Consider the following 16,741-nt stretch of genomic DNA (forward strand, 5'->3'; position numbering starts at 1 on the left):
AGATTGCGTAGGATCTTGGCAGGATGCTAGCAGAATCCTGCGATGATCCCCTAGGTGTCATTATTAAAATTATTTAAACTTTTATCCAGAGCAACTTACTATTGGTTGTTTTATATACTGTACATATATTAACATCCATTTATACAGCTGAGTTTGCTTAAGCAATCTCTGTGAAGTGTGGCAGCAGTGACTCCATATAGAGATTTCGACCCACGATCCTCCCGCAGAGCTAACCACTAAGCCACAGCTCCCCATATCCAGTCCTTGTAAGACCCTAGTGATTGATCTGTACAGGATTCAGTGGTAGAAACTGAGCATAAAGGATGCTGTGTATGATTCTACAGGTTCTTGGAGTATTGCGCCTCAGGTCCGGCTTTGTACTGTTTTGCTTTGTAAATGAGACTACTGCTGTGCAAGACCGAATAGAAGAGCTGTCCAATTCTGTAGTACTGTAAGTGGTCGTGGACTACCAGCTCCATTGAAAATGGAGTTCCTTATGTTCACTCCTTTTAAAATATTTTAGATGGCTGGGTGTTCATTAAAATACTAAAGAGCTTGATCAACACTCATAAGATGCATCTAAACTGTGCATTAAGAGCTCCTGTTAGACCACATGGATGTGAAGGCACTGGCATTAAATTCTTCATCTGGAGTTTCATTAGAAGTTTGTGCGAGTGCTTCAGTCTGTCTGTCACTCCCTCTCACAATCTGGAGGTGCTGACCTGTGTTGCCTTAGTATATTTTAAAAAAGGAATTCCACCCTAGTTTTGTCCCATTTGGTGAATAAACCATCAGAGATTTAATTTAATTGAGACCAGAATTGCTGAAACAGCTTCATAAACTCTTTGTGTTACTAAGCTAATTGTATAAGCAGAATGGCTATAACTGAAACTGAAATTTATTTACCTATTTCTGTAAACTGTACATTAATTTCCTATGTAATTCTTTCTTTCCCTAAAGTGGTAGAAATACAGCTTGACAGGTGACAGGTAAAGTGACCTAATAAAATGATGCTTTTATTATACCATTTCATACTGTTAATAAAAACTACAGACATGCAGTATACTGCTTTATATTCTATTGGACCACATCTGTACCTGTCTGGGTTCTGTTCAACCATAAAGTGACTGCCTCAAGTGTACGTCTCAATCGATAAAAGTGGATTTCCTTCCAAATATGAAACGAAATTGAGGTAAAAAAACAAAAGTAAAATGTTGTATGTCGTAGTATGACCATGTCAAGCAGATGTATAAAATCATCTTGTTCATGTATGGTATATCATTGTCTTTTGGACTTTTAACTTTATTACTGGTGAAAAATAAGCATTCCATGGAAGAACAGTAACAAAAGCAAAATAAAATGGTTCACATTTGCAAACATACAGTACACACGATCTCATTTCTCTAGTTAAATTCCTTTCTAAATCTAAACTGAATGCTTTTATTGTGCGTGAGCAAAATTTTTTTTCATATTGTACATTTGAAATATAATTCTGTAATAGAGAAAACAAAAAACATTATTTGTACATAATATAAAATATTTTTCTGTGGAAATGTGGAAGCAAAGAATAATGCCTTTAAACTTTAAACTTCTTATTAAATGACCATTTTCCTTTGTTTTGAGAAACATGCTAAGGGAGTGTAGCCATTAACTGAGGCCTGAGTTATGCATGGTGTAGAAGCAAGACGTGAAGGTATTTTCATTGTTGGACAAGGATTATTGATATGCAGAGTTAGGATCCTAAGAGACCAACAGGATCTTATAAGCACTCTTCTAGAATCCCATAAGATTTTTTCAGATCATGCATCAGAACCTATTTTAGGATCCTACTGGATTTTCCAGGATCTTATATAGGCTCCTCTTATAGACTTGTTCCACTGCTACACTGAACACAACAATCTGACTTAATTATTACATTTTCACTCAAGAGAGAAAAAAAATTCTGCTGAACCTCATTTATATGGAAATGAAGAAAATTAGCCACCTTGAATACACAAATGCATTGACATGACTGTTGAATCACTTTTCAGTAATCCCTGCTTCAGCCTGTTGTGAAGGAAACAAGTAATGTATGAGCAGGCTAGCATCTGGAGGGTTTCTTATTATCTTTCAGGATGAGAATTCTGATGAGTTTTGGACATGCTTAACCTTCATTCCAAATGCGTGAATTAAAAAGAAGTGCTCTTGTATTACACTATTGTAGAGAAGTAGACAGTATAACACAATATCTTCACAAAATGATAAAATATAGAAACAAAATTTAAGAATAAGAACAAAATAAGGCATTAAAAGCGCTTTATAAACTTTTCAAAGTAAAAAACTATAGGCTAACAGACCTATATATTACTCTGAAAAGGAAAGTACTGAATAATGTTCACAAAAGCGACTCTCACTGTTATGAAGTAGAAAACAGAAACAGAATGCCAAAAATCTATTAATTTTAGTCATTACTGCATAAATCGAGGCTTTCTAACATTGTATATGAAGAGTATATACTGTATAAATAATATTATGGTGTCTCATGGAAAAAAATAAACAATTGAAAACAATAAACTCTATTATACAGTATATGTACAGAAAATAATGTACCAACAAAAGTACAAACACAGAACCTTAAAATCAGTTAATGCACCCTGTTAAGAAACTAAAATATTATTATATTATCTCCATTACAATTCTCTTTTGTGAATGTCTGTCTTTGACAGCCTTTTTGCTGTAAAACTACAATGTCCAAAATGTTAAAGGAGAAAGTATCACCCTGTGATCGTCCCACAGTCACTTGATCTTAAGGCCGATTGCTTGCGTGGGGAATGTAGTTTTGATGTGAAGACCACAGTTTTACAAACAATTGCCCTACAATAAGTATTCATTCTTCCTGGTCACGTTCAAAACCAACTGGCCAAAAAAAAGCAGTCTTGAATTTTCAAATCAGAGCAGCCATATTGCATTAATTTGAAAACCAGGAGTTATTATCAAAGTAAGAACTTGGAGATGGAAAGCTCCATGGTGATGGAATGAATTCCAAATTTTAGCAATCTACTAGTTAGCTGGAGTCCATGACAGTATAGGGTTTCCAGCAGGAAAAAGCTTAGGCCTGGTGGTTACCTCCCACAGATGAAGTGAAGTGGCACTGCGTGATTCAGTGTGACATGGTAGGATGTTGCACAGCATGGAAATGTAAACAGGGTTTGCAACAGTGGTTGTTTGTCAAGGAAGATAAAGAATTATCACAAAGTAACTGTTTAGACAGTAAACATTAACATTCATCATAGTGCAGTATGCATGCAAATAATAGCTTAGATCATTTGAAATAAAATAAACCTTTGTGTTTGAAGCGCAGTGCTATTTGTTATTTTCTGTGTACATCAAGCCATCATTATGTTCTTTTTGCGGGTTCTGGTTTGAAGACTTAAGCAGGATCCTTTACCTGAGCTCCAATCCTCTCAGATTTAAGTGGGCAGCAGCATTGCTGGGGTTTAATCCCAGCCATGGAACAGCCTCCCAGCCAACCAGCATCCCAGCAGGGGAGTCACATGTTTTCTTGTCCAGTTAATGTTACAGAAATAATTCATTTATAATGACTATATCATATATAGGCCCACAGCATTAATATCTGTATTAACGCAATCATATTAGCTCAAATATGGCTGTTGAAAAAACAAACCATTTGAGGAGTGTTACAAAATATTTACAAATAAAAGTGCATTACCTTACTGTCTAAACAATAACGTTCATTCATTATTTATGGTCAGAATCTCCATTTTACATCCAAGATGACAGAAGGATGCTTCAGAACACTGCAGCAGGATTCTCAAGTGTGTCCTTCTCCTGACAACTGCAGCTTTAAGCATCTTAGGAAAAAGACACACTGTAACTGATCTGCCATAATCAATCCACAAAAAACAGAGGTTCTGTAGTAGTCAACATACTGTATGAGTTGTACAGTACTTTAGCAAGGGATGGACACAGCTAATATACAATGCCATCACATGAACTTCTGAGAGTCTCTTCAGTATTTTATCATTTCTGTTAAAATGCTGTATTGCGAGTGCATAATCAATTGGGTTTTTTTTAAATGTCCTTTCCTCAATCAAAGTGATGCCTTTCTACACAGAACATAAAAGCCTTGCAGAGGACAATGGTTCTGGACACAATACAGTGGTTTATTACAGGGTTCAATTCCAATAGTTGGAAAGTGTATTTATCAAATATTCATATGTGAATATACAGTAATGTATAGTGTAAGTACTTTCCAATTTAATATCCAACATGTACAAATAGAGTGCCACATGTAAGGGAACATACTGTAAATCCGATTGTAATGATGAGGCTTCTTTACTGTTTCTTTACAAAGAATCTGCAGGAGACATTGGAAGAACAAGTACTGTATACAAGTAACATGATTTTTAATTGCATTGTAATTTGCTATTTCTTTCCATTTCAAATCTATTTGAAATAATGTACAACTGTTTTACATTGGTCTTAATGGTTAATAACTTTCTTGTGACTTTTTTTAATCCAATAAACAGCTTGCTGAAAGAAAAACCTGCTACTCAGCCACAGTGACTATAACAAAATTATGACTTTTAGTTTTAGGGTCTAAGGTGTTACATAGTGAATTGAAATGGTGAGTGAAATACATTGTCAGAATCTTAGTAAAAATTAGCAGATAGCACTCAGGGTATAATGTTACTGAATCTAGGCTGGAATGTGTAATGTTGCTTGTTCCTAAGAAAACAATTCTATCGTTTACAAGGATTACCTCACTATCCAAACTGATTGCTGCTGCCGTGACTTACATCAAAAGTTGCAACTTTACTTTACAGACAATGTACATAAAGAAACACAGGCTGAACAAAACAAACAGCCTATAAAGTTCTTTAGTAATTGAGAGAATAAAACCATATGTGTTTATACTGTATACAGTATACTACTGATCCCCACAAAGTCATTATGAGACAGCTTACCACAATAAACATTATTTATACATTACTGTAGATATCCCAGATGCTACATAATTGAAAGCTGTGCATCCAATCAAAGCAATATGCATTTAATTTTGTTTATTGTTTGAAGTGATTAAAATTAAAATCAGTGATGCAGGGTATCAGTTAGAAAGTAACTACAGTAGTAACTATTTCACTGGTGACCCCTTATTGTTCTACTTCTCCTGTTTTGGTGTACCTCACTTCTAATTCCAAGGACAGAGAAAGACAATCTACCTTTATTGGATTTATTACCTTTATCTATCTACCCAATGTTTCAGACTGGAATTTTCACACTCTCTGTGCTTTAAAACTTAAAACCGTTGAACTACAGCAAATGCTGTACAAGAAGGAATTGTGAAGATTCATTATTTCACACACAGCTCAGGCTTTGAACTACTGAGTATTCTTCAGCTTCAACTTTGTATAAAACATTAGCTTGTAAACACAGAACTACATTTACAGTAACTCTTTTGGGAGCTAATGATGTGTTTTGCCAGACTGTACTTTTACATTAATTGGGGAAAAAATTACCTTCTCCCTGATGTGGTCAAACAACCAAAAGAGTGAAGATTTTAGAAATTTTAGAAACAAAACTGAAGGGGGGACAAAGGAGGGAATTACATTTTGCTGTAGCAAAAGACAATTTGTTTGGAGTCTTTTCTGCATTTTACATTACATTATGCTTATTTCCTAGAAAAAGAATGTTGTTGAGTTTTAGTATAACAAATTATGACTATTTATACCATGAAAAATATTGTACATTCTGTATAAAAAATTATATTTCAACAGAATATTTGACCTTAGGACCAGGTAAAACCAGGACAGACACAATAATATAAAACTGTATTCTCAAAGAAAACCCTCTAAAACTGAAATGGGGATAATAATGCTATGAAAAAAACACAAGGATAGCATAAACTCTGACGCTACATCCTGCTTTTAATGTCTCTCTGGATAATACCCAACATTAAGAGAGAAAAAAGCCAAGCAAAAGCCATCTGTTGTTAAATACATCCAAAGACATACTTGATAAATGTATGAAATAACATATTCCCAGTACAAACCAGACCAAACGAGATCCAATGAGAATTATGACTCTCAGTCACATAGGTCTTCAATGCAACGTGAACCATAAACATAAAAAATCGTAAACAAAGCTGAAACGTAGCTAAACCTGCAATTTATTGAAGTTTCAAAGAAGCCAACCCCCAATATTATGCATTTTCAAAACTTGTGAAGAATGACATTGCCATGGAAGACTGCCATGTTCTTCTGGTGTGGGGGGTGGTGTCTAGGAGGAAGGATACCCTATTGCTGCCAACACAGACCTCATTTAGGCTGCTTGCTTTTCTACACTACATTGTTTGAGTTTGTCCTATTGTACTAAAAGATATTTTGTTTTCAACTTCTTGAGAGAGGAACTTAAAAGAACCTTACATTAGCAGCTAGTTTTCATTAAGAATTTAAGAGAAGTACGAAGCTGTGAGTGTGATAGATTCATGAAGGTTCAAGTCATAGAGGGGGGAATGCTTCTTTTCTGTCATTTGTTTGTTTTTAAAGTCAAGTGGAAGCTTACTTGTGAAAAAAAATTGAAAGCAGTGTGAATTGTGGGCATTAACAGTGATTCATCTCTTTTGTACAGCTTTTGAATAGCCCAGTCTTGACAAGAAAATCGCTGAAAACTAGACTTGGTCAGCTGGGATTTCTTCTTTCGTCTTCCACAGTAAACTGTGTCATCAATTCTTTGACTTCAGTCCAAACACAACATCTAATCTGATTAAAAAATCCCATCTTTAAAGCAATGTAGAAAAATAAGCACTTTTGTGATTTTACAGTAATCATCTTTTAGTTGATGACATTAGATGCAGTTTTGATCAAGATGTTAGCATTAGGAAACTGATACGCTCTTCATAACTCTAGATTAGTTTAGGGCAAGGATTAAGGATTCCCTGTCTCTACTAGTTTTTATTCCATCTGATCTGAAGATTATTACTAGCTGATTTAAATTAACTATTTTCCTAGAAAAAGAACATACTTTAGGCATAGGTTTTTAAAACTGTTTTCAAGTCCTTTTTGCAAGGCCTTGGTTCCAGAAATTGAAAGGCTATGTGTGCACTATTGTCAAAACATTTTGCAAACACAACCCAGTGTATTCAAGCCAATAGTTCAGTCTGATCTCAAGAAATGTTGGAATTATACTATATTAAAGGTACATTTTATCAAGCAAATATTGCAGATATGGTCAGTTGAAAGTGTTAAGTGTTAAGGTCAGCTAAAAGTATTGTTAAACACAGGTCGCAATAGAGCTGTCTGCTATACATGGTGTTCTGTTATGGGTGGTTCTGATATGTTCTGGTATCACCATATACAAACATATATTTGTGTTGACAAAATGGCAAACGGTCTTCTTACGCTCATAGTTAGCTCTTATAAAACTACATCGTGAACAGGCAAAACTAGAAACTGCATCTCAAACAAGATAAATCAGCACCGCCAGAAGTGTAAAGGATCATAGTGGTCCTAAGAGTAAATCTTTTTAACTACAGTTTGTGTTATTTACAGTACTTCACTTCTGTTTAGTTAGGTATAACTGATTTCTTTACTGATTAATAAATAATACAACGTGAAAAAAGGTAATAGATAAGATAAACTTCACAAACAAGGGGGTTCTACTTTGAGAATTGAGGATAGTGGTTGTCTTCACATTTGCTCATTATTTCAACACTCCTGGCTTGGCTTAATTCCATGAAATTCAGCTTTGCTATGGGCAAAGCTGTTACTCTGTTACTCTCTATATTATATGAGGATCTAATATTATAGTCAATCAATAGTAAATATGTAATGGCTAAATAATGTATAGCACTAATGTATAACTGCTTCTAAAGAAATGTCCCAAAAGTGATAGGCTTTTTAAGTCAGCTGAAAGAAGTACACTTAAAAATGAATGAGGGATCATTTGATTAGTCTGATTTCCCGGGCCTTCAGAACAACAATGCAGAGAGATGAGTGGAAGCTGGTTAAGTGTGTAAGGACGGGAGTCATAAATTTAAATCTCCTGTATTGAGGAAATATTTACTTGTAGGTAAATTACCTAATCTCCTTTTTTATTATTATAACATTACATTATCTGCAGCATTGCCTACAATAGTAGAATTCTGTATCTCACAGATTTGGCAGCTCTAACTTTAAACAGTGTACGGTACATGATTAAAGGGGGCAGTTTTGAATAATAAGTTACAGTCACTTTGAGCCCATCATATTCTGTACAAGTAAAACCTGGCTCATAAAATTTAAGCATTTGATTGACATTTAAGCATGAGATTTTTTTAATTCAAGCCACTAAAACAATTCAATAAATCATGTTTTCATCCTCAGTACACTCAATACACCTCAATACCATTATGACAGCTAGAAATTAATCATTATGCAATCTTTATTTTGATAGCCTTTTTTTCTGTACAAAAAATATAAATTACAAAGCATCATTATTAGTGTTTATTAAACCAAAACACACCTGCAGGGCTTTAATGTAATTACTACTTTTACAATAAAATAGTTTGCAGATCAAAAGTCTTTACCAGGGACAACGAGCAATTCTAGGACCTCACACTATTCTCATGCAAATGTTATTAAACCTCACAAGAAAATTCATGCCTTCAAGCTGAGAGATTCGGGATAAGCTTCAGAAGCTGCAAGTGACATACAGTAACTTTTTTGCAAATGTTATGTCTTAATGTGGGTGGCATGGTGATGCAGTGGTTAGCATTGCTGCTTCGCAGTGTTGGAACCCTGTATTCAATTCCAGACATGAGGTGGTATCTGCGTAGAGTTTGTATTGTATGTTCTCCCCATGTTGACGTGAGTTTCCTCTGGGTACTCCAGTTTCCTCCCACAGTCCAAAAACATATTGGTAGATATTATTGCTTCTGTGCAAATTTGGTTGTTAGTGTGTTAGTGTGTGGTGTTAACGTGTGTTAGTATGTGAGCATGTACTTGTCTGCATCTGTGTGTACCCTGCGATGGACTAGTGTCTTGTTCAGGGTGTACCCAATCTTGTACCCGTTGCTTATTGGAATATGCTCTTGGTCCCCTGCACCCTGAATCCGGATAAAGCAGTTAGAAAATGGATGGATGGATGACTTAATGTCATTGACCTGCTTAGAAAAGACACCTTTCTTTATCAGAAAACTGCAGAAAAGCTTTATAGACAACTTTATTTAGGAGAAATGGTGGAAGGAGGGTCTTTAAGTGAGTTTTGATTGCTGTTAATAAAAGTACAAAAATAAATCTAAAAATATTCCAAATGCAATACACAGATAATGTAAGAAACTAGGAAAATTATTGAATAACATTGCTCTCTTTAATTGATGACAGTGACAAAAAATAACTGACAATATTTGCTGAAAATATTTTGCACAGGTGTGTAAATTATGATTTTATCATGCAGAAATGTTACCAGCAACTTATTGTACTCTTAGCTCTTCTTTGATAAATAATGAGAATTAGTGCTGTGCCAAATACAAATGTTTTCAGTGTCCTCAAAAAGGTCTAGTGTGTCTATCATCATTAGACCATTTGTATTTCAAAGTTATTCTTTTAAATGCCCATTGATAACCAAGTGTAGTTTAAAACAATATTATTATAGTTATCCATAGATACTAGGTCTAACACATTGCCCTTTAAAGATTTGTGCAGTATCAGTAGTTGGCTACAAAAGTATTCAGTTACAAATATACTATGTAACGTTTTTTGTGAAAAAGCTGCATACAATACAATACAGTAATTAATCTGCCAGTAAAAGAAGATTTAATTACCAAAGTTCCCATTTCAACTTTAATTTCAGTGACTTTAAATAAACAATACCCAAATTGAAACCAATTAAAAACAGACTAAACTTTAAATCAAAGTATTTTTACTTAAACCCCTCTTTTTAATAATGAGTTTAACTTGTCTTATCTATGTGACAGTGAATGTTCTCTTTCTGATACAATTTCACAGCTAATTTAAGAATTGGAAAAAATACCACTGCTAATTTAGATCCTACAAGCATCTGCTAAAAGTAATTGCTTGGATTCCTATGACATACTGTATAGCACACCATGCTTGATGTAATCTTTAATATTGCAGTTACAGGAATGACTAAACACATTATCCCTCACTCTCTGATCGCACCAGTACAGTAGGTCACTTCAAATTAATTAACATAGCGTAAATCATTCCCTACACAGAAAATCACTAAACTAATTAAGGTATCCTTCTTACTTATTGATTGTCAGATGCACCGCAAACAGCCTCCTGTCTGAGACAGAGCTCTCTGTCTTGAATCCCTAGTGTCTACTAGGTCTTTATTCATGCTGTTCTTCCTCTAAAGGCCCACTGCCTCTGTGTGTGTTGCAGGCACTAGCAAAGAATTTTTAATCTGGTCTGTATAGTGCACTGTATTTACATCATAGATGAGCTGTCTCATGTTTAAAGGAAACAACCTGTGGGGAGGCATTAGGCCTCGTTAAGCTGTAGGCACAAAGACAATGTATTTGCAGTTGCTGGCCAAGTCTTCACAAGCAACAGGTCAAACAGACAACCTTATTTGGAAATGTAGTCAGTAAAAGACAAGGAAGGAAATCAGCTATCCTCTTCTGAAGCATCTAATGGATCTGGCTTTGTAACCAGTATTAATACATTTCTTTCCATCATTACATTTCTTACTTGCAGGGGGAAAATAATACTAAACCTGGACAAATGCTATGATGACACAAATTTCTGCTAAACAGATTGCTGCTAAATGTCTTCACACACAATATATTAAAGGAAAACCATATGCACAGTCCTGGAATGTGTGCAGTTTCACACTACCTTGGTGTACTCCGCATTATTTTGAGAATAAACCATTGTTTACTTACTTATCCTAATTTTTTCTTTTAAAACCTTAGTATCCCTTATTCTGAAAATATAAAAAATCACACACCTGAACATATTTGCTTCTTTATGTGTAGAGTACTGAAGTTACACCTAAAAAATGTTTGTAATAAAAACACACAATATTTAGAAATACATTCTCCTATGACTAAGTAAAATTAACTATACTTATAGTATTAAATAATAAGGTAATACGATTTCAGGTAAACACTAAAGCCATATGTCAGCGCAACCTGTCCACTGATCCTTAATCCTTTACATTGAACATAAAGTGACGGTCTTCTGTAACCCAACAATATCCATTCAAATGTTTATGTTTAAAAAGCTCTATACTGTCAAAAAGGTGTCACGATAATTTAACTTAGGAAAATCCGCCGGTGCATAGGGTACACTACTGTATGTGCTCTTTATTGTAATGCAGTTCACTTAGATCCCCTTTCCAAAAATAACAGGATTCTAAAGTCAAAGGCATCCGGCAGCGTTCTAAGGTGCACTGTCATTTCAAACACGTGCTAAAAACATTTCCAGTACAAATACAGTAACTCAATTTGCAATTGTAAAGGAAAGCGATGATATGTCGTAATTGTTCAAATGCAAATAAAACCCCAAAGAAAATAAATCCAGGACCGGGTCATTTTAATCGAAACATCCAGACTGGCACCGCTCTCTCTTTTCATAGAGAACCCGCTAATGTTGAACAGAAACACCATTTTAAGCAAAACTACATGAACCCATACTAAATTTAATGCTACGCCTTCCAGCAATTTGTTCAAATACGAGAACGATTTCCGGCTGCGGTCACTGGTCCAAGAAACTGTCTGGACCAGGTTGATGACTAATCCCATGTTGGGAGGTTGGTTTTGTTTAATCATTCACTCAAGCCAGACACTACCTCAGTATCCATAAAATAACGCACAAAAAGCAGACTTTTCGCATTATTTATATTCAACTTCAAAAAGATTAAAGCTGTTTTTAATTCAGTAGGGCCAAGCGCATAAGCAAAACGTTTTTCACAGCACATCTGGAGCATAATGTGCGCAATATAAGAAGAGGGGTGTTGATTTGTTGGTTTAGGCACCAAAGGTATCATAGCAGTGGAACAGTGTACTGTAATTGTATTGCAACATTAACGGGTAGTTCCACAGATCTCTATAGGCAATACCGAATTCAAGATTTGTCCGCCTATATTTAAAATTACTCAAGATTAGTGGCAATTTCAGTCTTTGAAACCATTATTAATTTTTAAGGATGTTAAGAAAAATCCACATAACGCACATATACAGTACAATACACTCATTGCACTATTCAAATCGGTACTGTTATCTCAAGAGTTGTTTCCACTCAGAACCTTAGAATTCCACTAGTGATTGTGAAAAGTTTTCTTTTAGACTATACCGAACAATATCAATGTACATTTACAACTTATAATATTATATAGAGATTTTACATATTACTGCAATTCCCAGTAAATTACAATATTTGAAACAGCACCCCTGTCAGCACTTCCCTATAGTCACAAACTTATTTCGCTTCGAGACGCACCTCCTACCTCCACCCACAGTCAAGCCATTCCCAGTGCTTTTCTGCAGACTACATACTGTAGATTAGCTACCTACAGTACATGTTTGTATTTGCCTAAAAATTAAACCTTATTAAATGAGCATTAAATGTCATACTTAAATGCCATTACATAAAGATATCGACAATAGCAAATCCTGGTATAAAACCAGAAGAAAGAAAACTTATTAAATGAGATATGAAACCCATAAATTCATACCTTGTTAGAATAGGGCGGCTTACTGAGGTTAATTCCATCTCTGATGAGTTTATCCCTAATCATGATCTTCAATTTTAGTTTGGGGTAAGTTACAAGTTCTGTACAAGGGCCAGGGTGCTGGTTTCGGCTCGTGCCCAGATACCCTTGGTTCTTCCCGGCCCTCTCACCGCTAGGTTCGGTCCACGACTTGGACCCCCTGAGTTTGGTCTCGTATTGCTCCACCATGTGGCTGGTGTAAATCTCTGCAGTGGGGGGCATCGGCTCCAGAGTAAAGTACAGACCGGTGGCAGTTTCTTTTTCTTCCTCTTTCAGCCTCCGCACTGCATCGTGTATTCTTTGCCTGTGGTGAGGAATGAAGACCCCGATAGCATCCAGATCGGGGTCCCCTATCTGTTTACAAACTTCCAGGTCATCGTAACCATTATCCACAAAAGACTCCACATACTGACAAAGCTGGAGGGTCTTCAGCCACTCGTACACAATGTTGGGGCCGGTGTTCATCATTTTGAGATGAAAAAAAAACTGGATTTCCAATGAACCTGTTTATGCTATTCCTGAACGTATATTATTGCAAAATAAACAAAGACTGAGATGTGCATACAAAAACATTTAAAAAAGTAGCCTTGTTTTCAAAATTCTACTGTATTAAACCAGAAACACACCTGGCAGCAATCCGCTTACAAACGTCGCGCCATCATCTTCTGATTTGTTGTCTCCCCCTAAATTTTCGAAATGCAGCTAAAGGTAATTTCAATTCGCTGTTTTATAAATCCCAAATGTGGTATCACCTTTGAGGAAGACAGTTTTCCTTTTGTAAAAGTACATTCAACTCAAACCGTGTCACCAGAGATGAAGAATTTCAATCCAACTGGAATCAGTTACTGCTCTCCAGGTTTGTTAATACTGTCAACGGGTATTCGGTATTTGACAAAAGGAGTGAAGACCATCGCACCGTCACAGTAATGCTTGGCTCAACAATTGGTGCATTTACCGTGAACTTACTTCACAGTTACAAATGACAAATATCCGGAGGTAATCGCAATGTATTTCTCCTTTAACGTTCCTCGGGATTAAACGTTTTGTTTAAACGTTTCTTATTTTATTTGCAGAGCTGATGTAAAAAGGGTATCTCGTGTCGTTATTTGCACCAGTAGTTCCACATCCTGGTTAGACACCAAGCATCTGATTCAAACTAACGAGATGACAGAAGTTGCCCGCCGATTCCGATTTATTTTGTCGAAATGAATATTCTTGTGTGCTCTTCCTTGTTGTTCTTTCCTCCCACATTGAGGGGGGCAGTTTATTCTACGCTGACCAATTCAGAAAGCACTGCTTGTCTCTTTTATTTTCAATGAATTATTACGCTCTTGTACATCCCTCTCTCCTTGTCTACAGTATATTGTACACACAAACGCTCCGGGAATTCTAACACCCAGCGCCCAGCGGCTTTTTGCATTGCTCGGTCCAAATCCCAGTCAAATTTCTAGCAATATAAAGCTGCTAGTTGTTCTTTCCTCTTGTGACTACTCTTTCCTCGTTCGTTGACATTTTCCATCCCTTTTTTTTAAAGCAGAACCTACTGTATCTTCTGCTCTTAATATTAAAGCGTAGCTTACATTTCAGCGTAGGGTACAAGGGTACCGTAGGGTACAAGAGCTGTCATGCAAACCCGAAACGTCAAGTTAAAACATTCCCGCTCGTTGCAAACTTTTTCTTTGGGTAACACTGATGATTTATTCAATTTCTCCCTTTTGTCTGAGAAGCGAATTTACTTGCTGTCGCAAAAGAAACGGCTTTCCCTTGCTCTCTCTAGTTTGAAGTTGGTTCTTTCTGTGCTCTGGGCTTTCTGTAAGCTAGGATACTGTAGGTTGTGTTGGTTATTAGACTATAGCGCCCTCTGCATTTAACTGCGGGAAAATAGTGTTTGAAGCTAAGAAAGTGGGGTAGCTTTCTGTTATTACTCGTATTGCTGAGGTACATTGGGATATACCAACAAAAGTCTGATATTTTAATTGTTTAGACAATATTTAAAAAATACGCATCATAATGCATACCTATACATAATTAGTCGCCATAATAAGTTCTGGTCGTGTTACAGTACTGTACACGTACTGTATCACTCACACCCCCCCTTGCAAGTATTGAATTACTTTACATAATACTATTCTTCATAGCCATTGATTCTGTTGCAAAGTCAGCTTCCACTTCTACTTAGTGCCAGCTGCTGTTCATATGACCATGTATATGTATAACTCTACTACAGCCATTTCACTGACACTGTGTGAAAGTATAAGGTAAGTAGTACAGTATGTACTGTACATGCAGGCAAATTGTAATAGGTGACAGCTCACGATGCACTGATGGCAGAACCTAGAGTGAAAGTAAATCTGAATTCTGTATTAAAACCTTAATACATATACTGTATATCATTTACTGTATATGCTCAGGCACTCAATATCAGGAATCCATATATAGAAACTAGAGTCTTTAGAAGTTTATTAATTTGTTGAATACTTGTTTGTGTGAAATATCTCCATTAATGCGTCAATGTACACAACCTAATTTTGTATACATCAAAATTCACAGGTAAAGCATTTAGTCTATAAAATATGACATAACTTAATAACACAAGAGATAACCTTTAGCCCAGACAGCCACAGTCCAGCAGGTCTATGGGGCACACTTACTGTAAACGATCAATTTGTAAAGACTTAGAATACATGTGTTTTGATCAAATTAGCAAATGAATTTAGTTTGGTTCTGTTAAATTCAGGAATGGGTGTCTGGTCCTTCAGCACTACGGTGTGTTGGTGTTGTCATTTGAAATAATCTCTTAAAAACTTAATTAAACAAATCACCAGAGTAAGCAGTCAAAATGAAATTGTTCCAAGTATTTAGAAATCTCTGAGGAGTGAACTACTGTATAAAACCTGGTGGATTGTGTTTTCCCAGGTCCAGGGTTGACAATGCTTGTTCTAACAGATAATTTATATAATGGTTTAAAGCCTGCCTTTTTACAATTTGCAGCTAACATACAATGATACAAGACTACAGAAAGGATTAGACACAAAAACACCCTCACATGGTAGCCTGTCCTCATACACTTTGTAGGGTTTGCTAAATAATATTTACTGTATAGCACAGAGGTAGACATACAGTGCTAAAAACTGGACGATTCTTTTCCTTTCAATACCACAGAAATCAGTGGAAGATGACACATCTGTTTCATTCCTAAATATGTATTAAAATTAATTATAGTGGAAAATGTTTTTCTAGATTTAATGTACCATGTATCTTTTTCTCCAAGTGTGGGAGAAACGCAATGTGTTTGCATAGTGTGGCAGCACCTTCTGAAAATGATACAGACTTTGATTTATGTAAGTTTGAGAACTCCTGTAGCACAATACATAAAACGTGTGCTAAAAATACTATCCTAACAAAATAATAGAGAATGACACTATTACATGATTAGGAACAGGTAAAGGTTTATTCCATGCTGAACAGAGAAGAAAAGAAACACAACGTTTCGGCTCCAACAAACCTCCAACGCTATCTATTTTTTTTCTGGACTGGCCTGTACATGTTCCTTTCCTTGAAAAACTGTATAAACTGAGATGTTTGAGGAAATAGAAGATAATACTTTGCCTTTCTTTAAGAAAAAGTTAATGGGATCTTTGAATTAATAGGTTACTAACTACAATATACAGTATTCATTTGTAATAATTTTTATTAAATAAAATTACCCTCTCACTTTATCCTTAATCCAAACTCTGTCATTAAAGCTCTAATCTTCCTTAGTCCTAATCTTACCCCAAACCTTTCCTTAAACTTCTAAATACTAGATTTATCACAAACCTTGAAACTGTAACTCTAATTCTAAACATAAACTAACTAACTCTACCCAACACTAATTCTGCCCTGAATCATGACCTTAAAATCTAAATCCTTTCCCTAACCTCAATACTTTAACCTTAACAGCCCTAACATGGGGAGATTCTGGATTGGAGAGACATGCCACTCAGTGTTTATTACGAGGAAACATTGCAGGAGACTAGCAATT

The 16,741-nt window shown here is 35.6% G+C and overlaps 1 protein-coding gene across 2 annotated transcripts in view; it reads right to left on the reverse strand.

Annotated features, from left to right (window-relative positions):
* sash1a (SAM and SH3 domain containing 1a) overlaps window positions 1–13,185 on the reverse strand; it is a 392,361-nt gene extending 379,176 nt beyond the window's left edge. For both annotated transcript variants that reach the window (XM_088933877.1, XM_088933868.1), the window contains exon 1: window positions 12,682–13,185. In XM_088933877.1, coding sequence (XP_088790003.1) covers window positions 12,682–13,185 — 504 coding nt within the window. The remainder of the gene's footprint in view (window positions 1–12,681) is intronic.
* Between the last annotated feature and the right edge of the window lie 3,556 nt (window positions 13,186–16,741).

This window comes from Atractosteus spatula, chromosome 2 (genome assembly GCF_055471065.1).
Source record: "Atractosteus spatula isolate fAtrSpa1 chromosome 2, fAtrSpa1.hap1, whole genome shotgun sequence".
In the NCBI taxonomy this organism is placed as follows: domain Eukaryota; kingdom Metazoa; phylum Chordata; class Actinopteri; order Semionotiformes; family Lepisosteidae; genus Atractosteus; species Atractosteus spatula.